Raw genomic sequence first — 25,647 nt, 5'->3', positions numbered from 1 at the left:
TAATGTTCTCTTCGGTTTCGATATTTTATTTACAAGTGTAAACCAGATTTTCTATAGAAGTTAAACAGATGCCCCAAAGTCAACACATTATTTCTATGTCGTTGACATTGAAGGTGGATTTGAGGCTCATACCATTAGTGCTCGCAACATTCAAAACAACTCCCAAAGCTACAAATATGAAGAAAGTTACTTCTCAGACTGCTGAGGATAGTTTGAATGGAATTGTGACATTCCACTTTGAGGAGGAGACAGGCAAACTTTAAGAGGCTACTAAAATGTTTATGAATATTCCTAATTTAATTAACGCAATTAATATAACGGCTTCTTTTCCTGGGTGAACAATGACCCCTGACGGGATCACATAATTTCCATATCAAGTGATGTTCTTGTCAATGACAATTACAATTGTTTTTTTTTGCTTCCTCAGTTCGTGGAGACTAACGGTAAACTCAGTTGTGAGAGGGATGACGGAAATGCTATAGACAGGGGTGAGGGAGAGGGCAGTTAATGGTCACACCAAACATTATTTAGTTAGTATTATTCATTACTAATATTTCTGCTTGCACTGCTTACAAAATGACACTGAAACAGGTCTCAGGTAATTTGAAGAGACGCCAGTTTACCAACTTCTGAGCAAGTAATTACCAAGCACGACTATACTACCAACTACAACTATCTATGACAATTTCAAACTGAAGCTGGGATCAAATGAGTCATCTCAGTGATTTATCTATGATGACATCAAAATGGTACTGGGATCAAATGATGCATCTCAGTGATCCATCTATGACAATATAAAAATGGTACTGTGATCAAATGAGTCATCTCAGCGATCCATCTGTGACAATATCAAAATGGTACTGGGATCAAATGATTCATCTCAGTGATCCATCTGTGACAATATCAAAATGGTACTGGGATCAAATGATTCATCTCAGTGATCCATCTATGACAATATCAAAATGGAACTGGGATCATATGAGTCATCTTAGTGATCCATCTATGACAATATCAAAATGGTACTGGGATAAAATGAATCATCTCAGTGATCCATCTATGACAAAATCAAAATGGAACTGTGATCAAATGAGTCATGTCAGTGATCCATCTGTGACAATATCAAAATGGTACTGGGATCAAATGAGTCATGTCAGTGGTCCATCTATGCCAATATCAAACTGGTACTGGGATCAAATGATTCAACTCAGTGATCCATCTATGACAATATCAAAATGGTACTGGGATCAAATGAGTCATCTCAGTGATTTATCTATGACAATATCAAAATGATACTGGGATCAAATGATTAATCTCAGTGATCCATCTATGACAATATCAAAATGGTACTGGGATCAAATGATTCATCTCAGTGATCCATCTGTGACAATATTAAAATGGTACTGGGATCAAACATGAGTCACCTCAGTGATAAGTCCTTCATTAGGCACATAGCAGGTGGATGATCTCAGTGACCTAGTAAGACTGTCCTAAATAAAAGTTTATCCGATGCAATTTTACAATTTATTATTGGTTAATTATAGATTGTTATTGAATAAGCTAACATGAAGGACACAGATGGTCATATCATGAACATTTGAAACCTGGTCATGTCAAAGGTCAATCGATCCATCGAAGGAATGAATACTTGCAAAGCCAAAGATCAAACTAATTATTCCACAACAAAGTCACATGTCAACAACAACAGCTGAATATTCATCAACTTTTCAAGCTAATTAAAACAGTCAATTTTAGCTCATAACTTTGTTTAAAAGTATTTTCCTTTTTATTCTTTCGATAAAATTCAATTACCTTCAAATTTCATATATGTCTATATTTTTTTCCTGTTTCCTGTTAGTTTTCTGTTCTAGCAAACTGAAAGATATTTAAATACAACATAATCACAAGGAAGGAAGGCTTTGATCACTTGCTTGTTACAGAACCATTGTAAAGATGTAAAAAGAAATGAAGTTAAAAAAAAACAAAATTATCCAAGACCGAAATGTAAAACAATCCATAATTAATAGAAGACTCGTAACGATCAGTAGCGAATTTCACAAGCAATCAAGAGAAAGAAACTTAATTTTGCTACCTGGCTATTAAAAAGAGTTTGTTGCAGATAACCATTCTGAGCAAATATTTAAAGATCAAGGCAAGAACTCACTTGGTTTAGTTTGGCCTAAGCGTGCAATAGCTATGCTTGCTAGTTTTCATTTCACTGCCAAAACTAACAAAACTGAAATTTGACAGTAAGAGTATAATTTAGTTTGATTGAAATGACAACACCCATTCTGTAACTACAAGCAATCATATACAGCAATCTGGAAATACAGAAGAATTGAACAATCAGCCTAGGTGTACATGCAACAACAACAAAAACATAAACTAGAGGTAGGCCTAGACATGGTGTGAACACTATTCATTAAGCTACATTTCTTCGATACATGATGCCTCATAATGTAGACATCCAGTACCCGCTTAATGGAAATTCAATCCTTAATTAATATCATTAATAGTTTCCTTACATCTAACAGGCTCGACCAGAGTATAACATTTTGACCCAGGCTTCTTCTCCCCCCCCCCCCCCCAAAAAAAAGGGGGAGAAAATAAGTGCTCTGGACTTGGTTGATAGAAATGAGTTGTTCTGCAATGTACATATAATTAAAGAAGACCAGCTTATAATGACTAGCTCTGAACACAAATTATTTTCTTGTTAGTTGTGTACACGTTTAATTAATTTCTGTTAGTTACCTTTTTTCATGTGTTAATTATGTTTGCTACTGCTCCTTTATCTTATCTGTATATCCCTCCTACACTTTATCTACACAATCTGATACCTCTAATGGTAAATAATGAATATTTTGTAAGTTTTTTTTTTCTATTTCTGAATGATTGAAATTAAAGAAATCTTGAACAGAGCTTTGGTCTCAGTAATCTGAGAATTGTCTCACAGTAAAATAAATAAAGCATAAATAATAAAGTCAGCACGGAGTACTTATGCGGTGTAAAAAATGACATCATTGCGACATGACCACGCTTCATTCGTAGTTAAATGGGGCAGTTTTAGAGCATTTCATGTCTTTCCGAAACCCAGAAAATAATTGTTGCAGGAGTTATAGCTTTCTTCAAATTTGAAGTTCATGAAGGAAACAGTGTATAACTAGCTCAACTTTCCCTTCAATGGGTTACAATTCCTGATCTACCAACATATGATAATATCATCATCTATAATAAGCTAGTTTGGAGTTACACCATGGAGGTGTATTGAGCAATAGGTCAACAGGTCATATCGGTAACAGTACAAAACTTTGGTTCATAGACATTTAACCTGATTCTACACTCTATACAGTGATGTATGTACACAAACATGTTAAAAGGTACACATACTACTGTCAGTATATCACAATCCTGATACAGCCAAGTGTTGATTATCGACTGATATTCACCTACTCTCATTCAGATGAATCACACTTAGAAGGTTATGACAGGAAGGACTATCAATATTAGACTGTGAAAGGCTGCCTAGCCTAGCCTAGCAAATCTGTCACCAAAGTGTCACAGCCTATTGACAGACTGGGCTTACATACCTGTTCTGTAACATAATAGTATTTGCACACAATACCTTACCACATGCAATTGAGTCACACACAAAATACATGCTAAATATTCATGAGCTAGCTGAACCACCATATTGTTATTCTGTCTTGCTGAAGTCACATCTGTTTTTATAACTGTCGACCAATGTTTTACAATGGTGGTATGAATGGTATGAATATGTATGATATTCTAGTACAAGTATTACTTGAAGAGTTACAAAGAAGTCTAACAAATATAGAATAATTCCAACAGGGACAACACTATGATGTCATTAATGGTATGCATATTCATGTCATATTACATCGTTTGCAGATCACTGGTTGTATGAATGGTATGAATATGTATGATATTCTAGTGCAAGTATGACTTGTAGAATTACAAAGAACTGTAACAAATATAGCATAATTCCAACAGGGACAACACTGTGATGTCATTGATTGTATGAATATTCATGTGATATAACATCATTTGCAGATCACTATCAACAGGGTTAGCAGGAACGCAATGTAATCAATGGGTATGTAGCTCACGGTTGATATATTTCTTTTCCGGTAAGACATTAAGGCTAACATGGTTATAATAAAACAACAAGCGTGTGATATGTTTATCACACTGGATATTTCTAAAGTTTCTATAAACAAGTAAAAATGAACTATGTTTTTGTCTTTGTTCCAGCACTTTTGGAAACTGCCTAATATTCTAAGATGAATGATAAACCACTTCCATTGCTTGACTATTCCAGTACTATATATATGTATATATACATATATATATATATACATATGCTATGATCATGTAACACACTACAGCAATAAAGCCCACTCGATACTATATATGCTATTATCATGTAACATGCTACAGCAATAAAGCCCACTCGATACTATATATGCTATGATCATGTAACATATTACAGTAATAAAGCCCACTCGATACTATATATGCTATGATCATGTAACATACTACAGCAATAAAGCCCACTCGATACTAAATATGCTATGATCATGTAACATACTATAGCATTAAAGCCCACTCGATACTACATATGCTATGATCATGTAACATACTACAGCAATAAAGCCCACTCGATACTATATATGCTATTATCATGTAACATGCTACAGCAATAAAGCCCACTCGATACTATATATGCTATTATCATGTAACATGCTACAGCAATAAAGCCCACTCGATACTATATATGCTATGATCATGTAACATGCTACAGCAATAAAGCCCACTCGATACTATATATGCTATGATCATGTAACATATTACAGTAATAAAGCCCACTCGATACTATATATGCTATGATCATGTAACATACTACAGCAATAAAGCCCACTCGATACTATATATGCTATGATCATGTAACATACTATAGCATTAAAGCCCACTCGATACTACATATGCTATGATCATGTAACATACTATAGCATTAAAGCCCACTCGATACTACATATGCTATGATCATGTAACATACTACAGCAATAAAGCCCACTCCATACTATATATGCTATGATCATGTAACATACTACAGCATTAAAGCCCACTCGATACTATATATGCTATGATCATGTGACATACTACAGCATACTATATATGCTATGATCATGTGACATACTAAAGCAGTAAAGCCCTCTCGATACTATATATGCTATGATCATGTAACATACTACAGCAATAAAGCCCACTCGATACTATATAGGCTATGATCATGTAACATACTACAGCAATAAAGCCCACTCGATACTATATAGGCTATGATCATGTAACATACTACAGCAATAAAGCCCACTCGATACTATATAGGCTATGATCATGTAACATACTACAGCAATAAAGCCCACTCGATACTATATAGGCTATGATCATGTAACATACTACAGCAATATAGCCCACTCGATCCTGCAGAACAGTCTAACTTTGATGACATTGTACAGAACGTTCTGCACCATCTTCATCAGAGGTTTCACCAGGGACACCAGTGGTTGATAATCCCATGTTCAGTAACATTACTTCAAAAGGGTCGGCTTTCATCCTACGCTGGTTGGCAGTGGCAGCGGAGTCTGCCTCCTTAATGCATCTCTCCTCCATCGATCCATCCTGGAAGATAAAATGCATGTTTCAACGTAACCAATAATAAAACCTGCGAGCTTATTTCCTAACTTTCTCATAAAGCAGATCTCTGAAGTATAAAGAAACATGCAATTGTAGTTTGCTGCAATATACCAATCGCGCCATGGATATACCAACCATGCCATGGATATACCAACCACGCCATGGATATACCAACCACGCCATCGGTATACCAACCACGCCATCAGTATGACCAAACCCGCCATCTGTATACCAACCACGCCATTGACGTACCAACCATGCCATCGATGTACCAACCACGTCATCGATATGCCAACCACGCCATCGATATACCAACCACGCCATCGATATACCAACCACGCAACAAAAAGGAATTAAAGAGAATAAGATGGTGAGAGACTAACCTCTGGACGTGGACTCCACAATCTGACCACTGGGTCAATACCGCTACTAGCTAGTAAACAACTAGTAGGATGTGGTTGAAGACAGTTAACTATGGAATCATCGCCTCGTAGAACCCGTATGATATTAGTGGTTTTACGATCCCAGATAAAAAATGACCCATCATCCGAGCCTGCCATTATATACTGACCATCACTAAGGAAATAGGAGACATAAAGGGAAAGAGTTGTGAACATGTCATCGGTCATCTCAACTCCTCCTCGACCATCAGAAAGGTCATAACATCAATCACCTGGACATAAGTTACTGTTGTCGGTTTCAACCAAAACTATTTATTTTGTAACTTAATTTGGGGAAGAGGACTAAACATTGAGACTTCACCTCCCTGTTCACCCTGTCCTCACAGTTTTAGTATGGTATCTTCTTCATAGAGACAAAACAGATTAGCATGGGTATGGCATACTTTATATTTGCAAGACATGGAATCAAATGTCCACATACGGCTTTCCCATGAATGAGCTTAATCCTTGGAATAAATGAGTGCTTACTGCTTTTTTCAGAAAAATAAAAATGAAATAGTAAGTTTATACAAAATGAAAATACCTTCCAAAGAAGTTAGCTTCTTTGATATCCGTTGTTGTGTTACAATGACCACAGAATCTCTCTTGATAGTCAAATGCCTTTGACCTGAAAAATCTCTCATGTTCCGATACATGGACATCTCTGATGGGGGAGGAGCAACCAAGAGATGGAGATGGAGATGATGCGGATGAGGAGGGCCTCTCAGCCTCCATCTCCGATGACGACTCTGAATAGGAACAAATTGAGAAAAACCATTTACAGAAACTTTAAATGTAAACTGAACAGGGTGGAATTGCAACCAGTTCATAGTTGTTTACAATATTTTGTCTTCTGAAACTATTTAAATAATACCATAGAGAACAAAAGGTGTGACGAGCTTGTGTTGTGATGCCACGTGAAATGTTAAAACATTAGAACGGTCTAGCTTTGGCCTACAAATACTCTGACATTTAATGTGATTCTAGACCTACCTTGCAGTGTGCACAAGAATCATAAGAGAATTTGTTATTTTATTGCTATAAATAAATATTAAAAAGAAAAAAAATAGTAAGTCAGCCTACAAATTGACTAATTGTTCTCAAAACAATTAATACAACATTACAAAAATAACAGTAATGACAAAACATAGCTCCACTTGGTTAATGAATTCTGAATAAGTGTAACATATTTCAAGGTATAACAACCATAAATGTCTGCAGCTAATTCTGAATTTCACTTCGAAAGGCATCTTGATGTCACTTTGATGACGCATCTGATCAGTCATAGACAATCTCTGAGTTCACTGACATATACATGATGTTGTTGGCATGGGGGAAGGGGAAATGGAAGGGCAGGGGAGGGGAAGGGCAGGGGAAGGGCAGGGGAAAGGGCAGGGGGAAGGGCAGGGGGAAGGGGAGGGGAAGGGGATAGGGATGAATAAAGAGAGGGGAGGGGAGGGGAGGGAGAGATGGTTAGAGGGGTTGCAAATTCCGAAGTGGGAATTCTTTTTATGATTAATTGGTTGATTTTAGTACATCTTCTTTAATAGAATTCAAGAAATCAGCTCAATATGTAAATATTATTGGATGCTTATTTATTCCTGGTGGAATGATGAATCTTAAAATATTCTCAAGAAGGGAAAATGGAAGGGAGAATTCTCAAATATCCTACCAGATTCTTTCATTGTGAACACAGCTCTTCTGATGTCTCCGTCTAACATACGGCATTCTCTGTACTCTGAATACTCGGGAAACTTCTCTTTAAAATGATTCAAGCAGACCTTTGCTTCGTTGATCCAGGCAAGCTCCAGGAGACCCCGAGCCAACCTGAAGTGGGCCTTACGGTGGGCTGGATCTAGCTGAAGTGCACTATGGCAGTCTCTTATGGATGCATAGAGGTCACCATCCCTGAGGGATTAAAGAAATTAGTCCTGATGAAATACAAAGTCACGGTGGACGAGGAAAGGTCAACTTTGCTAGACATGTTGGCATGGAAATATTATTTCTGGAGTCTTGAAAGTGGGCCAAAGCAAACACTAATGGCAGTTGCTGATGAATCAATAGAAGTCAACATCCCTAATGGATTGATGACCTAAAGTTGGGATATATAACTATAAATACTACTACTGCTAACTTACTAACTACTATTAACTACTATATACAACTACGCTTATACAACTACTATTATATATATATAACTATAAATACTACTACTGCTAACTTACTAACTACTATTACAGGAGTAAAGGGGGAGATCACATTTGAGGTGCAGTATTTGTTTTAGTTGTATGGCTGCCATATTGGGGGCTACAATAATCTTAATGACAGTATGACATATATGTCTATATTCCAAGGCTTACTGAAACAAAAAGAAATTAAAAACACCTTAATAGACACAGATAGACAGACAGTTAAACTGGAGCAACGGACAGAGTAATAAATAGAAACAACAAAGGATGGGTAAGATGAAAGGGATGAGTGATGAGAGGATGAAGGGTTGTGGAGATAAACTCTGAGGGCTGTAAACAATGGGAGGTAATTAGTGAATGGAGGTAATTACTAATGGAGGTAACTAGTAAATGGAGTCAAAAAGAAAGGAGAGGGATAGAAAAGGTGAGAGTAAATTAAATATTATGAATTTAAAAAATAGTAACTGTCTGAAAGACAACCCCTTTAAGCTTTAACAGAAGAAGCATCAACTATGTAACACTGCTAATTGTAGGCAAGACCTATGTCACACTGCTAATTGTAGGCAGGACCGATGTAACACTGCTCATTGTAGGCAAGAACTATGTAACACTGCTAATTGCAGGCAAGACCTATGTCACACTGCTAATTGTAGGCAAGACCTATGTCACACTGCTAATTGTAGGAAAGACCTATGTCACACTGCTAATTGTAGGCAAGACCGATGTCACACTGCTAACTGTAGGCAAGACCTATGTAACACTGCTCATTGTAGGCCAGACCTATGTAACACTGCTCATTGTAGGCAAGACTTATGTAACACTGCTCATTGTAGGCCAGACCTATGTAACACTGCTAATTGTAGGCAAGACCTATGTAACACTGCTCCTTGTAGGCCAGACCTATGTAACACTGCTAATTGTAGGCAAGACTTATGTAACACTGCTCATTGTAGGCCAGACCTATGTAACACTGCTCATTGTAGGCAAGACCTATGTAACACTGCTCATTGTAGGCAAGACCTATGTAACACTGCTCATTGTAGGCAAGAGACCTATGTAAAACTGCTCATTGTAGGCAAGACCTATGTAACACTGCTAATTGTAGGCAAGAGACCTATGTAACACTGCTCATTGTAGGCAAGACCTATGTAACACTGCTCACTGTAGGCAAGAGGCCTATGTAAAACTGCTCATTATAGGCAAGACCTATGTAACACTGCTCATTGTAGGCAAGAGACCTATGTAACACTGCTCATTGTAGGCAAGAGACCTATGTAACACTGCTCATTGTAGGCAAGACCTACGTAACACTGCTCATGGTAGGCAAGACCTACGTAACACTGCTCATGGTAGGCAAGACCTACGTAACACTGCTCATTGTAGGCAAGACCTACGTAACACTGCTCATTGTAGGCAAGACCTATGTAACACTGCTCATTGTAGGCAAGACCTATGTAACACTGCTCATTGTAGGCAAGACCTATGTAACAATGCTCATTGTAGGCAAAAGACCTATGTAACACTGCTAAGTGTAGGCAAGACCTATGTAACACTGCTCATTGTAGGCCAGACCTATGTAACACTGCTCATTGTAGGCAAGACCTATGTAACACTGCTCATTGTAGGCAAGACGTATGTAACACTGCTCATTGTAGGCAAGACCTATGTAACACTGCTACTTGTAGGCAAGACCTATGTAACACTGCTCATTGTAGGCAAGACCTATGTAACACTGCACATTGTAGGCCAGACCTATGTAACACTGCTAATTGTAGGCAAGACCTATGTAACAGTGCTCATTGTAGGCAAAAGACCTATGTAACACTGCTAATTGTAGGCAAGATCTATGTAACATTGCTAATTGTAGGCAAGACCTATGTAACGCTGCTAATTGTAGGCAAGACCTATGTAACACTGCTCATTGTAGGCAAGACCTATGTTACACTGCTCATTGTAGGCCAGACCTATGTAACACTGCTCATTGTAGGCAAGACCTATGTTACACTGCTCATTGTAGGCCAGACCTATGTAACACTGCTCATTGTAGGCAAGACCTATGTAACACTGCTCATTGTCGGCCAGACCATTGAAGTTCTGTACAATACATACCATCTTCGCTTCATGTACGCCGCTGCTCGGTTACCATACAACACCGCACTCTGTGGACTTATCGAGATAGCTTGGTTGTACAGGCGGATAGCTGCTGTAAAATCTTTCCTATCGCAGTAGAATTTGTTGGCCTCGAGTTTCAAGAATTCCGCTCTGAGAGGGAGAGGTTTATTTCTGCAAAGAGCAATGTTTTTTCCTTCAATCAATAATTCAAGGAGATTTTAGGGGAATATTTTATTATAAGACAAAGATGGTGAAAGACAGAATGAAAGACATATAAAGGAGGGTTATGAAAACATAATAAAAGCAACGAAACACCAAATAAACCCACCTAGACTTGACACAAAGAATTCTTGCATGTTGGCATCGAGAAGGGACAGGGAGGGGGTCAGGATCAAAAGGAGTGGGGGTGATTATTAAATACAGATTAGACAGTTACAGACTATGGTATACAATTTATGCATCAAATTTTTCTCGTCGTCTTGGTTTGTCTTACAAACAACACAATGGTATTACTTCAAAACAAAAACAAAGATTCTTTTCAACAGAGATCAGAAACTTAAATTATTCAAATTATTCTGAGGCTCTACATTCTTGGATATCAGAAATTCACCATTGTAGAACAAGAAGAGCTCTAATTAAGTCATTTGAATATTGGAAGACTTATGGACATCATCATAACAGACCAATACAAATGAATCACATTCGCAGCAGACTGCATGATGCTTGTAGAGCTGTACACAGACCTGTGTGATTTACTGAATTCTTTCAAAATAATAATACAGCCCCTATGATGTTTGTAGAAGCAGCACACAGACAACAGATCTTGTAGGCTGCACTTAATTAAAATAAAAACACACTATAGACAATTTTCAAAGCTCTGATATGTAGATTTCAAAACCAGGTTGTAATAAATATTCATCGATATTAATTCATTAATTACCTACATGAAAAGTTACAATTGCACTTATTTTTCATACATGATACCAAGTAATTCTTAGTTTTGGTAAAAGTTGCACATACCTATTAACTGGTGCGGATTTAGGTATAGGTGGGGCGGGCAGGTCGCTGGAAGGCATTTTATGGAACCCGTTTGAGTGAGGGAGATGGAGTTGATTGACTCCATTAGTCGTCCCATTTGAGCTGAGTACACCAGCCACTTGTTCTGAGACATCTGTTGAGAAATTAAGACATTAAAATATTTGACGATATCCAAAGAAAGTCAAGAATTGCTTAATACCATTTGACAATGTTGTTTGTAGACTAGCTTTAATAATGCTTTATACTAAATGAATGAAGGTTTGAAAACAAAGAAAAACGGTCAAAATAAAATCAGGCACAGAGGGGCAAAAGGTTCACTTTTTTCTTCCATCTCTTACGGAAGAAGTGGAAGCAATTTATTGGGAGCTCTCAAGAAATTCATTCAATATGAAATTGTTAAACAGTAACAAGCATAGCATGCAATGATCGTTTACAAGTATTCACTAGTCTGTGATTCTTCAAGCTGTCCGGATATTGATCAGACACGAGACTACACCGAGACTATAGGCTAGGATACGTACCCTTCTTGTGAACACCGTTGGTTCCCGGTTGTAATGCATAGTCTCCAAGTGTGTATAACTTAGGACGTCTGGCTTTATTAACATCAAATAAATAAACTTGTTCTCCGCCTATATTTACTAAAAGTTCATCCCCTTTAGGCCCAAAGGTAAGATAAGTAATAGCCAACGTTCTGTAACCTCTTCGACTCGTTTCTGTAGCTGGTAGATGGCCTGGGTAGAGAAAAAAAAGAAGATAAAAAGAAGAAAGATTTACCTCCTTTACCAAGTTAACGCAATACTTTTGGGTTTTTTTCCCCCAGGTAATCATTTAGCATATTGTCACTAGGTCTAAAATGGACTTCCCAGACTGAAAAGTGACCACTATTGCTTTCTGCAAGGTTGACGAAAAGGGACATAACAGGCCTCGCCCTCGTAACCAGGAAGGGTGGAACATTCACTTCTAATAGTATTAACTAATTGTATAATATTTGAATTTACTGCTGCATGATTTGAAGTCTTTCTCAAGAGAGTTTGAACTTTTGAACTTATCTAAGGAACTGATTAGCTTACGAATGGAGAGATACACAGAATAAAACCCTCCCAACCATATAGTGTGCATTATATGCTAGATCCTTCACTCTTTATATAGTGTCCAAAATGACAAATATTTCGTGCCACTTGACTTTCTTATTACAATCACACTGGATCCTCTGAAGGTCAGAGTGCGAGCAGGCGATCAGTAAACATGAAGTTACAAAGAACACAGCAAATCACATCAGCGTTTCCACATGTTATAGTTGCATGTACCCTTGGTGTCAACTTTTGTCTATTCTTGGGCAATAAACAGGAAAGGAAGTCAAAGGTCACAGAGATCTTGAGTCAGCGTGAGCCATCGAGCTTTGACACTTGTTATCCTGATCTTAAGCTCTGGATCTCCGAGAGGAGGATTGAGGTCTTGGGATCAGATATTGAGTGTGAGAGCTTTCACACTAGGAGGATCAGATCCAAATCAAATCCCATGTCCAAGACCTAGTGTGAAAGCACCCATAAACTGTAATTTATCAATAATTTACAAGCACTGAAATTTGATCAGATTGGGATCAGAATCCCTGTCCAAGATCTAGTGTGAAAGCACCCATAAACTGTAATTTATCAATACTTTACAAGCACTGAAGTTTGATCAGATCGGGATCTGATCCCCTTTCCTATATCTAGTGCAAAAGCACCATTAAACTGTAATTTATCAATAATTTACAAGCACTGAAGCTTACAAGTACAGACAAAGACTAACCTGCTATAAAGTATTGCACACAATTACTGGGCACCTTGCCCAAACTGTCTGGTTCAGCCGTGGGACTGTGCCACGAATGTCCCAGCCATTCAAGGTGAGAAAAACTAACGTCATGCGGAGACAACATCCTCAGGTCGTAGAGTCTGACATAAGGATCACTGGCACCGACTGAAAAGTGATATTTACAAAATATGATAGATACATGAAATGTATGATATATACAAAATATATACAAAATATAAATATATACAAATATAAATATATACAAAATATAAATATACAAAATATATACAAATATACAAAATATATACAAAATATGATATATACATTTATGAAATGGTGCAATCATTTGAAACTTAGAGAAATGAAACTAAATTCACAGGATCACTGGCTCACACTGCAGAATGGAATGTGCATATAGAAGTCATGGAGGGCGCACAGTGTTAAAAGGCTACCAGTTCATTCTAGGCACAGTAGAAGGAGGTGCTAAGGTTGTGGGGAGACAGGTAAGCAAGGAACGAAGTAAATAAAAAGAATCAAAGTAATTACAATCATAATTAAAAGACAAAAAGAGTTGAGTCTGTTTCTTACCTGCCAATTGTTCAGGTCTGCATTGGTTAACTGCTAGACATTTACACTCTGCATGTCTCCCGATGTAAGCATTCAGGTTCACAATTACATTGTTACATTTATCGTTACAGTTGTGAGGAGTCCTGAGGTCAAATTGCCTGGTAAAAAAAGGATGAATACATTACAATGGTAGAAATAACGTGGAAATGTGCAATATTACAACGGTAGAGACATTTCCATTATATCATGCTTTAAGGCAGACTGTGTTTCTCATCCTTGAATGCTGGCAATCTGAGTTTAACAAATAAAGTTCCACAAGCTCAATAAATGATGTAGAAATATTTCAATCAAGGTGATCTGAATAGTGAAGTAACAAAACATTTAGATTCTTTTTCTTCATTTCCCTTTTAGAAGTAGTTTGTTTCACAATTTAGTTTTCTGCTGATAAACGCAGTTGCTGCTCTCCTCTCTCTCACCTCTTTGGTATCTCTACTTTACCCCCCCCCGTTCCCCCCTCCGTCCTGATATCAGATAACTGTGTAGATCTACTCTCTAACCTGACTGTTCCATCTTCTCCAGCAGACCAGAACATGTACCCCCTCCCCTGCCCCCCTCCCTCCACCTCCGACCTAATATCAGACAACTGTGTAGATCTACACTCTGACCTGACTGTTCTGTCTTCTCCAGCAGACCAGAACATATACCCCCTCCCCTGCCCCCCCCTCCGCTGCCCCCCTCCCCCACCTCCGTCCTGATATCAGACAACTGTGTAGATCTACACTCTTAACTGACTGTTCCATCTTCTCCAGCAGATCAGAACATACCCCCTCCCCTGCCCCCTCCCCCCCACCTCCGTTCTGATAACATACAACTGTGTAGATCTATACTCTTACCTGACTGTTCCATCTTCTCCAGCTGACCAGAATATGTACCCCCTCCCTTTCCCCCTCCCCCACCTCCATCCTGATATCAGACAACTGTGTGGATCTATACTCTTACCTGACTGTTCCATCTTCTCCAGCTGACCAGAATATGTACCCCCTCCCCTGCCCCCTCCCCCCACCCCCACCCTGATATCAGACAACTGTGTAGATCTATACTCTTACCTGACAGTTCCATCTTCTCCAGCTGACCAGAACATGTAAGGGACGTTGGGAGCAGTGGCTAGCCTCTTGACCCGTCCCACGTGACAGCTATAGACCTCAGATGTTTCTAGTTTGGGGATATTATGAACATGGACTTTACAATCCCCAGCTGCTGTGACAATCGAGGTATCGTTAGCATTTGGTAAAAACTGCGATTAACAAAGAAGAAAAGCAAAATGACAATAAACAGGTTAAAAGCTTAATTATTCACAGAGTTTTAGTTATCACCGAGAGCTTGAGGAAAGAACGTAGTGAATACACTAGATACCAAAGAGAATGTCTTCAAAAATGAAATTCAGCTCAAAATCATCTTCTTATTTTGTTGAACAGTTTATCAAATCCAACCCACTCATAACGATCCACACTCTGTTTTCTTCCTTTTTTAATTTTCACCAATGATTTGCTGTCATGCATAAAAACTTAGCAATCAATTTATGGAATGCAGTCTTTAAAAATCTTTCCAAGAGCCCACTTAAAAACCTGACTCCCTGTTGCTTTCAGTGCCAACTATTTATTAAACATATATCTGTACACAATATCACCTTTAAATCACACTGGGATGAATGCATAGTATCCTATTGCAAGGTTATGTACAACTCCCTAACAAATAATAACACCCTGTTCACCCTGCTCATTAACCTATCTGTATTCTGTGCTTGTATTTTGTCCCTTGTAGTTTCTGTTACTTGTCATTCAGCCTCTCAAGAAGATCCTGCAAGGATCGAAACATTTTACACATTCTCTTTCACAGGCTTTTTAGTGGATAAGCAGTTTGTTAACAGTTTTGTTTTATTTTTATTCAAATAATCACAATGCAATATTGAAAACAATATGTACTTAACTGAGAACGATTCATATACAATTTGCACCGTTCTCTTGACGTTGTTGTTAATTTATATACAAGGACCGTAAAATCGTAAAACCATCCTCCCTAGACTATACCTCTTTCTTCAGCAGAAACACTTTCTTACATCATACTACTGTACAATTGAATGATTGAACACATTCATAAGATGGCAGTTTGATAAAGCCATGATTCCTACAGTCTATTGATAAGTATCATAATAATACATCAGTGCAGCATATGATTGATGTTAATACTGGTAAGAGTATAACCAACTCATTACTTATCATTTACACACTGTACTGGGAAGTCACACAACTCAAGGATAGAAATTATGAAAGACTACGAGATGTAAGAAGCTAGCAAGCATCGGATTACCGTTGAATAATTCATGAGGCAGAATCGAAATGCTTTATTATTAGTTTTATCGCAATATGGTTATCCTTGAATGACCACAGACTATCACCTCAAGTCTCACACAGTTACGACTGGATCCAGCTCGAATCAGACACCACACACATGGAATTAAAGAAATGATACTCACTTTGACAGAAAAGAGGTTGCCATGGTGACCGGTTCGAAGTGTGCATTTCTGCTTCTGTCTCTGTGGGTCCCATATGATTGCATGCAAGTCATCAGATCCACTGGCGAGCAGACTGTTTGAGAAGTAAAACACGTGAAAGTGTAACCTTTGAGGTGCTAGATAGAGGCCATCTTTGAGTGGTATTTTAGAATTGACAAGTGATGTATAATTACCCCAATCTGTGAATTCTCAAGCCTCTTGTATATAGCAAAAAGCAACAAGTTGCATATTGGCCTCAAAACCTTGTGGTTGAAAAAATTCAAGGCAAACTTGTATTTCACCAAAAAATATATATAATTTTACCACCTTCTGTTCTTATGAAAGCAATTCTGGTTTGACCTAGGCTTAATCTCCTCGGATTCATTTCAATCATAGGCGGTAGTACAACATATGGAACGGAATCATTGTACAAACTTGTGTACTGTCAGTGAAAGCAGAGCAAAACGATAAACCATATTGAAGTCGTTTTAGACATTTGCTATTGCTTGCTATGGCTAACATAAGTATGCACAAATTAATTAGGGTGATGAGAAAACAGAAACTAAAATGCAAAATGGATGATATCTTCATCTACCATCTACAACAGATGGAGGTAAACTTACGATCCATCATGATTCCATTCTAGACAATTCACACAGCCGCGATGACCCTGTGAAAGTAGAAACATAGTTGTAGAAACGTAGTTGTAGAAATGTAGTTGTAGAAACGTAGTTGTAGAAACGTAGTTGTAGAAACGTAGTTGTAGAAACATAGTTGTAGAAACATAGTTGTAGAAACGTACTTGTAGAAACATACTTGTAGAAACATAGTTGTTCAAATATGTGAGATCGTACTATAGAAAGGGTCTGAAATACCACATGCAGAAAATAAACAGTGATACAGAAAATTGACATTAAAATATTTAGAAATTACAACTAATAATCATATCTGATGCACTATTAACAGGTGGCATACAAACCATAAGTCTGAAAAATAGGAGGATTTTATTGACACATGTATCTGGGTTGGAGATTAAAATTAAGAGCACTGACAAATTTAACAACATTTTTAGGTTCTCACAGTTCTCAAAATGTTGACAAATGCTCAGTACACTATAAAGTTGGCCAACTATACTGTAGCAACCAAATAGCAAAGCCCTGCCTAGCTGCAAATGCTTTTGGAAGGCTTGTGCAATGTTTTCATGGTGTTTTTTGTAATGTGTAAAGCCTGCAGTTCCTACACTGCTAACTATCTGAGCATAAAAATATTACTGTCACAGCAATATTAGTAATAGCAGTAGTTGAAGAAGATGTCAATAACAATGTGTGACTTGGCTAAGTGCCAGCTGATTTCTCTGCTTAATTAGATGTCCTGCTGTTTTTGATCCAAGCAGGATCTTCTTCAACTTTAGGATGCATACACAGGCTTTTCGCTGTAGATAAGCAATTTGTTCACCTTTATTCAATCGTCAATTTTGGGATATCTTTACCATAGAGGAATTACACTAAATACCCTTGGGAAGGAATCAAACTAAGAATTGCTCCTGGACTTCTGAAAGAATGTAATGTTACTCAGCCAACATGGCACATCTTTTCATTTGAACCTGAACATTTTTAATCAAAACATTTTTTTTTCTGTTCTCATATTTAAATGATGGTAAAAGCAGATTTGAAATCAAGCAGTACCTCTAATTCCTTCTCCAGACCAAGTCGATGTATCATTGACTCATTTACATGATTTATTCTATGGAATTTCTTCCTGAGTTTCCTGTACTGAAAGTTTAAAATGGGGAAACAAAACATACTGATGTTATTTTTTGGGTAAATCTTAACAAACATTGCTGAAAGCAACCTAAACCATTATAGAAAGGCCAAAGGAATCATTGCAGTATCTTGAAACTTTCTGAAATATTATACAAACATTGCTGCGGGACACTGAATATTCACTATACAACCCTTGTATCATGTCAACACTCGAGAGCTAGCTACATTCTCCTACAAGAAACCTTCTTGAGACTTTCTGAAGTATCATAGAAATATTTCTTAGGAAAGAGTAGCTACCACACATTCATTACCAAACCCTTATAATCATTATCCACATTACTAACAATATTCTTCAGACTGTACTGTACGAGGATCCTGAGGGATATGAAACATTAACCTCACATCAAGTCAACTGGCAAAAGGGTTATCTTTTAAAACAACTACATTTCAAGCTAGAATTGGTAAAAATAAAGATGGGGTTTCATCCAGCACTGTCGAATATTTGTAGTTCCACAAATGTATCACATTTAAACAACTCTATGATTCATTAAAGTTTATTGCTACAAAATAAAATATTAGCCCCAAACCAATGACATTTTGCCAAGTTCCAATGCTTCTTCCCCCATCTGTTCCATAGGGTTTTTCTACTAAAGTATTGACTCTCCTATTTAAAGATGCTTTGAGAAATAGTTCCTTACCTCTACACTTCTAAGAGAAAGGTGTGAAGTTATATTGGAGCCTCTCAGCTCCATTTGGCTGTGAAGAAGAGCTACAACCCCGACTGGGAGATGATCTCACTCCCTGATAGTGTTGACAATTAAATTGAATTAAGATTGACAGCAGTAGTGCACCTTCCTCTGGATAATGAAATCCTGTGGTGAGAAAACCAACAGACAGACATACCAGCTAATGAATGGAATCATACACTAATCCTAAAGTAATACTTCATCATACATATGTCATATATGAGTCATGATACGCTACTCCTGTTACACAGCAAACGCAGGCATAATGTATAAGAGATATTTGAATTTAAAGTGTAATAATAGTGCTGAAATATGAAAAAGTAATTCCGAAGACTTCCCATGATGCTTGGTGTTGATATGTTGACAATAAGACAGTAGGATACAGCTAACATACTAGAAATACAGTACTGTACTGATATAGTATACTATAGAGTAGTACTGTATATACATGTATATAATATAAACAATACTTATACTTTAGTTTAGTTTAGAGACCCAAGGATCAGGAAGCCTTACAGTAGCTTATATTTGAGACCCTATCCACATAAGAACGTGTTAGATTATACGTAGTATAATTGTTGTACCAGTGAAGTCAATAACTGAGGCCTAAATAACGGTTTGCATTAAAATTGTGAAACAACACACTGTACAATGGAGTTACACATAAACATCTGTCCCTACGGCCTACTCTTACTGTACATAGATGGAAATAAAAGATTTTCAAGGTAGCTTTAGTTGAGTAGTTGTGTAGGGTTATGTTATTACTCTCCTCCCCTATCACCCCCTCCCCCTCCCCTTACACAAACATTAGACTGACACTGTTTGAAAAATCAATATTAAACACTAAACAAGGAAATTATGGCAGGAAAGACTGGTGCCTTACTTCTACCTCGTCTGCAATGATCAATGCGCTGTAAGATAATACAGTATTGAAGGAAGTTGCATTAAAAGATGTCAACTTGTAGAAGTATATTAGGTGCCAACTTTTAGAAGTATATTAGTTAAGGTGCCAACTTGTAGAAGTATATTAGTTAAGGTGTCAACTTGTAGAAGTATATTGGTTAAGGTGCCAACTTGTAGAAGTATATTAGTTAAGGTGCCAACTTGTAGAAGTATATTAGTTAAGGTGCCAACTTGTAAAAGTATATTACTTAAGGTGCCAATTTATAGAAGTATATTAGTTAAGGTGCCAAGTTTTTCTGCCAACTTGAAGAAGTATATTACTTTAGGTGTCAACTTGTAGAAGTATATTAGTTAAGGTGCCAACTTCTAAGTATATTACTTTAGGTGCCAAGTTGTAGAAGTATGTTAGTTTCATGTTTTTTAAACCAGTCTTAACTATTCCACATGATGGACAGCCCTGCATAGTGGGAAAACAAATTGTAAATTTTGACTATAACTTAGGATTGTCCCATGAGATTTCCCTACTGTAATAATTGTACTCCCCAGAAACTATTTCATGATGTATCCCATAACAAGCCAATCCCATTATCAATACAACAAAATACAAGGAGCTATTCTGGTAATTGTTCCAAAGCATGTTTTGTCGCCAGCAAAATAAAGGTTACTAATTAATTTGATTTTGCGACGAAAAACTTCTGAGGTTTATGGCATGGTGCATTATAAAATTACTGTGCATTTTTATTCGTGTGTGCGTGTTCCTGATCGAAAATATAATATATTCGACAATTGTTTTGGCTAACTTTACCAAAAGAAGCTTAAATATTGATATATTGTACATCCATGATAAGGCACCAACACCAGATAAACATATTTTGTAAAGTACTGGTTTTATCTTGGTCTATTATATATGCGTGGCAGTATTATTTTGTTTGAATTTTCAGCAGTAGCCATTACAATCATGAACTACATACAATTCATTGGGGATGCTATCATAATCTGAGCTACAATGTTAAGAAGGATCCCATATATTAATCGGAGGCTGATGGTGGCAGTTCCCTTCAAGTTCATCCAACAAATCATGAGTGTTGATTCCAATGTTCATATTAAGGAACTGAACAAAGATCACCAAACTGCATCATTTCTGTAAATGCAAGATTTAAGTTCAAGGTTAACCGTCTTGTATCAAGGCAAGGCCTTCTCACACGACTTATCAACAATTAACGCCTTGTCATTGGCAACTTGTCACGCCCAGACAACCAAGTGTGTAGAATTCATACAGTCACTCCTGGGGCACTACAGTGTGCTATATCTAAATTTTCCCTGGAGGTGGGGATCTGGGGCGACATCCAACGGGCTACTGGGTCTAGCTTTGTTTTTAAGTAAACCCAACGGGCTACGAAGTCAGAAGTGGTGGAATGGGGATTGAAGTATTTAGTGGCGACGACCCAACGGGCTACGAAGTCACCCTATCCCTAACCCCTAACCCTATCCCTAACCCTATCCCTAACCTAAATAAGTTAGCGCCATCTATCACTTATCCACTTTTACCTCGTAGCCCGTAGCACCTATTTTGGTTAAGTTTCAATAACGCGGGGTATTCGACAGCTATGCCCCTGAATCTGCAATCCTTAGATCACAAGTCCTTACCGTTTGACCAAAACAACCTGAATATCTGGTAAACGGGAATGACTGTGGGAAACATTACTAACACTCAGTTTTCTTTTCTCTTTGACTATGCTATACTGCATCCAGTCTAGAATGCTGTTAAAAGTCATCCTTTACATATTAAACCGCTTACACAAATGTTTTATTCAACAGGATGTCATTTTTATAAGTATAACCACTGTAGGTGCCTACTGAATTTATATTGTTTATGCATCACAGCCACAGAGCCAGCAAGCATAGCCACATACTAGACAGTTTTTTTAAAATCATTACTATAATCAATTCTGTGATATGCTGTGATTATGCATGTACACAATGTAGTTATGTGTCCTTCTTTTCCATTTCAAGTGACTGCACTGCTGGCAACAATGTAGAGCTTGAGTATATAGGCCTAGTTGTTTCATGAATTAATTTAACAATGAGTAGAAATTGCCACTTCAGTGTCTTAATTGCTTGGTAAGTACCCCACAATGCTATTTAATAATAAGTACCATAATAAAACTGTTAATACTGTTAAAATGCTGTGAGCCATCATCATCATCACAGTCGCTGCTAAGATGGATGCTTGAATACAGTTATACAATAGCCTAACTTGTACAGTACACTACATTTATAAACTTGTTGTTTAATCTACAACATAGGTCTACAGTAGTCTTGTACATCCTTGAAGGTGCACTGTGCAGGTCAAGTGCGAAGGCCTAACACAGGAATATTGCCTTACATTTAGATTATTCGTCAAAGTGGTTAATATCTACGTTATATCGTATAATTATGCTACTGTGACTAAAATAACATCTTCTTCAATTTAAAGGAAAATTGTTAAGATAAATGATACCACGATTCCTCGGTGATGTACTAAGAACGAAGCTTCGACGACTTTGACTCCGAATTAACCTTCTCTAGTCTAATATACATCAACAATGTTTTGACTAGACAGCTGATCATGGTTTCATTGCCAGATGATTTTCCTTAGTCGAAACATATATTCAAAATCTAAATAAATTGATCTCTATATAGATCCCATTATCTGTAAATTTATTTTATATCGATAAAATAAGTATTTTTCATTAACATACTATTATTTATAGCAAGAAAATCTGCATCCATGGTCTTCAAGAATGTAACTGTTTCTATTTATTCAACGCACCTTGGCTAATATCTCACTGCCCTGGTCACCGCTGTGCCCTAGAAATGTCTTCTGCTGCAGTAAATCGTGGGAAGCTGTTTATCCAGAATGATTGGTCAAAAATTCTCAAGTAAGACTAAAAATCCGAGTACAACTGTCGTTAAATAATTGTATTTAATGCATTTTATTATTATCCTCTAATCTTTGTCATTTTCTCTTGTCTTTAGGGATAACGAAGGTCGAGCTTGGATATCCTACAAGAATATCGGTAGGGCCTAGCCTAGGCCTACTCTAGCTACACTACTCGTTTACTGTTAGTAACTGTTAGGCCTAGCATAGTCCTAATTTCTATAAAATCATTGGCACACCTACTACCTAGCCTACACTTACTCAAAATAATTTGAGAATGACAAACGACTTTGTTGCTGTAAAGTTCCCCTAGGCCTGTGCATGATAAATAAATGGAACAATCCAACCAGAGAAATAAGAGACTCGATCCAAAAGTCAGACCCAACACTAGTCAAAAATATTTAGGCCTAGCCTAGTATGTGGCTGCCTGAAAATTCGATCTGTTGTCTCACTTTCCTGGCACCTGTTTCATCTTGCCAGGATAAGTAAAAGAGTTAGGCCTAATGTAAGGTGAGGCTATGAGTATGAAATTTATTAAACCTAACTTCTGTAGGTTGATGTATGCCCATTATTTCAAATGGTGTCCAATGATTGGAAATCAATTAGCTTGAAATGTTTTCTTTAAATTTGTTAATAATGTAGCAATTTTTCCAATTTGGCTAGGGTTTTCGCTTGGCAAAATTGCTATTCCCCAAAACTAAGGATTTTACGTAGGCTAAATTAATTAAATAAAATAAAAACAATTCATGGAAGAAGGCCAATGTATATGTTGTTTGAGCAGAGGGGTGGGGGGGGGAGGGCTATTTCCAGCACCAAAAATATAATCCGAGCCTGAGGGCTTTAGGCATAGTCGTGAGTAATATCCTATGATGGTAATTTAGCATAGTGATAATGTTTTCTTTCAGATCTAAATTTCACACAGTTCTTTTTGATATTTGTAGGACTATACTGTAGTGCTTTCCTGATTTCATCAATAGTTTGTCAAGATTTTTTTAAATCCTTTCAAAGATTACCCATGTGTAATATAACTTAATTGTTTTCCTTAGGGGAAACATCCATCAGTGGTGAACTAAGGTCACATGGTCTTAATGATGAAGGTTTGCCCATTCTTACTGCATCAGAAGGCTTTGCTGTCAGCGATATAACTCAGGTATGGTTTTACTGCAAAGATGAGCTTCATATATTATGGGACCATCCGAAATAAACGGAATATTAAAGAAGGGGAGAGAAATGTCACATTCAGAGAACCTGATGTTAGTGGACATACATCAGATGATCAAGGGGTTCCAGATCTCTACTTTTAGATGATACTACTCCAAGTACTCAAGACCCTGAAAGTGGAGATGGGGCTGAATACTATTATACACAATCAGGACGTAGAGTGAATCCAAGAAAGTTATTAGATTTATGAATACGTTTACAAGGTGGAATTTGTTTATTAAGCCCTTAGTATTTAATAAGTGTCCTATAGTGAAAAAGAGGGATGTAATGTGATGTGTTACATAACATTATGAAAACGTGAAGTGTACATGTTATTCGAATAGACCAATCAGAGGTCTCCAACAAGTGATATATATTACAGTACACGAGGCGTGTGCCTTCACTCCACATTCCTACCTGATGTCTCTAAGTTGTGTTTCCGTGCTCGTTTATTTATGTTATTCCTTGTAAATATATATGTGTTGAAGTCAGAGACTTGTCATGTCTTTATTTGATAAATCCACCCAAGTCAATAACTTTACAATTGCTGAAGCAAAAATTACCATGGTAACTGCCTCTAGGTCCATATCTTACTTGTTAAGGCTGTCAGTTTTTCATAATATCTGTTACCAAGTACTTTGTTTCAATGATGACTAACAAATGTCCTCCTTTGATGTATACTTTATCCCTGTTGGTTTGCTAGTCATGCTGTCTTCTACTAAACAAATATTTGCATTACACCATAACTGTGCCATGTGTAGATAAAGAACTTTGTTTCATTGTTTATTTGTGCTTAGAAATCATGCTTAGATTTTCTCTTACACAATAGTTTAGGAGTTTAAGGATTCTGATGAATAAAAATAAGCCTAGTTTAGGTGCACTTAATTAGGGATGAACCGGATATCCGGTCCGGCCGGAGTATCCGGCCGGATAGTGAGCAATTATCCGGTTCCGGCCAGATATTTTTCAAAATCTGGCCGGATCTTTTTCAAAATCTGGCCTGAATTATTCCTTAAAAAGGTGTTGGTATTAACTTATATCAAAGTAAACTATTTCCAAAAATTAATAAAAACATTCAAAGTAAGGAAAAATTAGGTTTAACATATTTAATTTAATTTTCTCAATGGTCTGACCCACTGTTTCTAAAAACCAACCAAACTAATACTCCTTGTTTCATACTTCTACTTCTTATTAATGATTTTCTTTTGTGTAATGAAAAATTCCGGTTCCGGCTGGATTTTATCTGGCCGGATTTCATGTACTATCCGGCAAAATCCAGTTCCGGCCGGATCCAAAAATTTGGATCCGGTGCATCCCTACACTTAATTTCCACACATAATTAAATAAATGAGTGGACTGGATTGTTAAATACAGCTTTGAATTTGTACCCTTTGAGCCACGAATACTGTAGCTCCATAGTAACCAACCAGGAAAAGGCTATATGCACAGTTGCACTCTGGTGGTAATTCTTGCTTCTTTGTCTAGATATCAGAACCCTCTTTCATTAGTTTATTATTGTCAATGAAAGCTGTGACTGGTCATGACTGTTTGGGAAACAATTTGAGAACTTCATATTTATGAAGACTACTTTCAGACATTTTTTTTGTTTTGTTACAGAAAAGCTTGGAGTTAACTTTTAAGGACAAGGATTTGAAAACAAAGTTTACTTCTCCAACAGCTACGCTTAGCTCCATCCATAGCAAAAGTGTAAG

The 25,647-nt window shown here is 37.2% G+C and overlaps 2 protein-coding genes across 2 annotated transcripts in view; one reads left to right on the top strand and one right to left on the bottom strand.

Annotated features, from left to right (window-relative positions):
* LOC139963054 (WD and tetratricopeptide repeats protein 1-like) lies at positions 1-22,443 on the bottom strand. Its single transcript, XM_071963531.1, has 15 exons — positions 22,316-22,443; positions 18,865-19,038; positions 18,089-18,175; positions 17,027-17,073; positions 16,386-16,497; positions 14,959-15,146; positions 13,874-14,010; positions 13,283-13,450; positions 12,013-12,222; positions 11,474-11,624; positions 10,451-10,624; positions 7,825-8,060; positions 6,697-6,901; positions 6,096-6,288; positions 1-5,697 (listed from the first exon to the last, which is right to left on the bottom strand). Exons 2-15 carry the CDS (start codon positions 18,916-18,918, stop codon positions 5,512-5,514), a joined length of 2,148 nt encoding a protein of 715 aa, XP_071819632.1. The 5' UTR covers positions 18,919-19,038; positions 22,316-22,443; the 3' UTR covers positions 1-5,511.
* A 175-nt stretch (positions 22,444-22,618) lies between these two features.
* The window catches only part of LOC139963055 (proteasomal ATPase-associated factor 1-like), a 70,827-nt gene continuing 67,798 nt past the window's right edge, over positions 22,619-25,647 (top strand). The window contains exons 1-4 of the mRNA XM_071963532.1: positions 22,619-22,736; positions 22,834-22,874; positions 23,782-23,885; positions 25,553-25,642. Of these exons, the coding sequence (XP_071819633.1) occupies positions 22,672-22,736; positions 22,834-22,874; positions 23,782-23,885; positions 25,553-25,642 (300 nt within the window). The 5' untranslated portion in view covers positions 22,619-22,671. The remainder of the gene's footprint in view (positions 22,737-22,833; positions 22,875-23,781; positions 23,886-25,552; positions 25,643-25,647) is intronic.

This window comes from Apostichopus japonicus, chromosome 21 (genome assembly GCF_037975245.1).
Source record: "Apostichopus japonicus isolate 1M-3 chromosome 21, ASM3797524v1, whole genome shotgun sequence".
In the NCBI taxonomy this organism is placed as follows: domain Eukaryota; kingdom Metazoa; phylum Echinodermata; class Holothuroidea; order Aspidochirotida; family Stichopodidae; genus Apostichopus; species Apostichopus japonicus.
The sequence above is the reverse complement of the archived record's forward strand: the minus strand, read 5'-3'. Positions and strand labels throughout refer to the sequence as shown.

What these genes read in the sequence shown, in the direction of transcription:
- LOC139963054 (XM_071963531.1), bottom strand. Translation starts at nt 18,918, where the DNA reads ATGGAGCTGAGAGGCTCCAATATAACTTCACACCTTTCTCTTAGAAGT. An exon ending in CAACGGTGTTCACAAGAAGG is followed by an intron (nt 11,625 to 12,012) that starts GTACGTATCCTA and finishes ATTTCTCAACAG; the next exon opens with ATGTCTCAGAACAAGTGGCT. An exon ending in GTTCACAATGAAAGAATCTG is followed by an intron (nt 6,902 to 7,824) that starts GTAGGATATTTG and finishes GTTCCTATTCAG; the next exon opens with AGTCGTCATCGGAGATGGAG.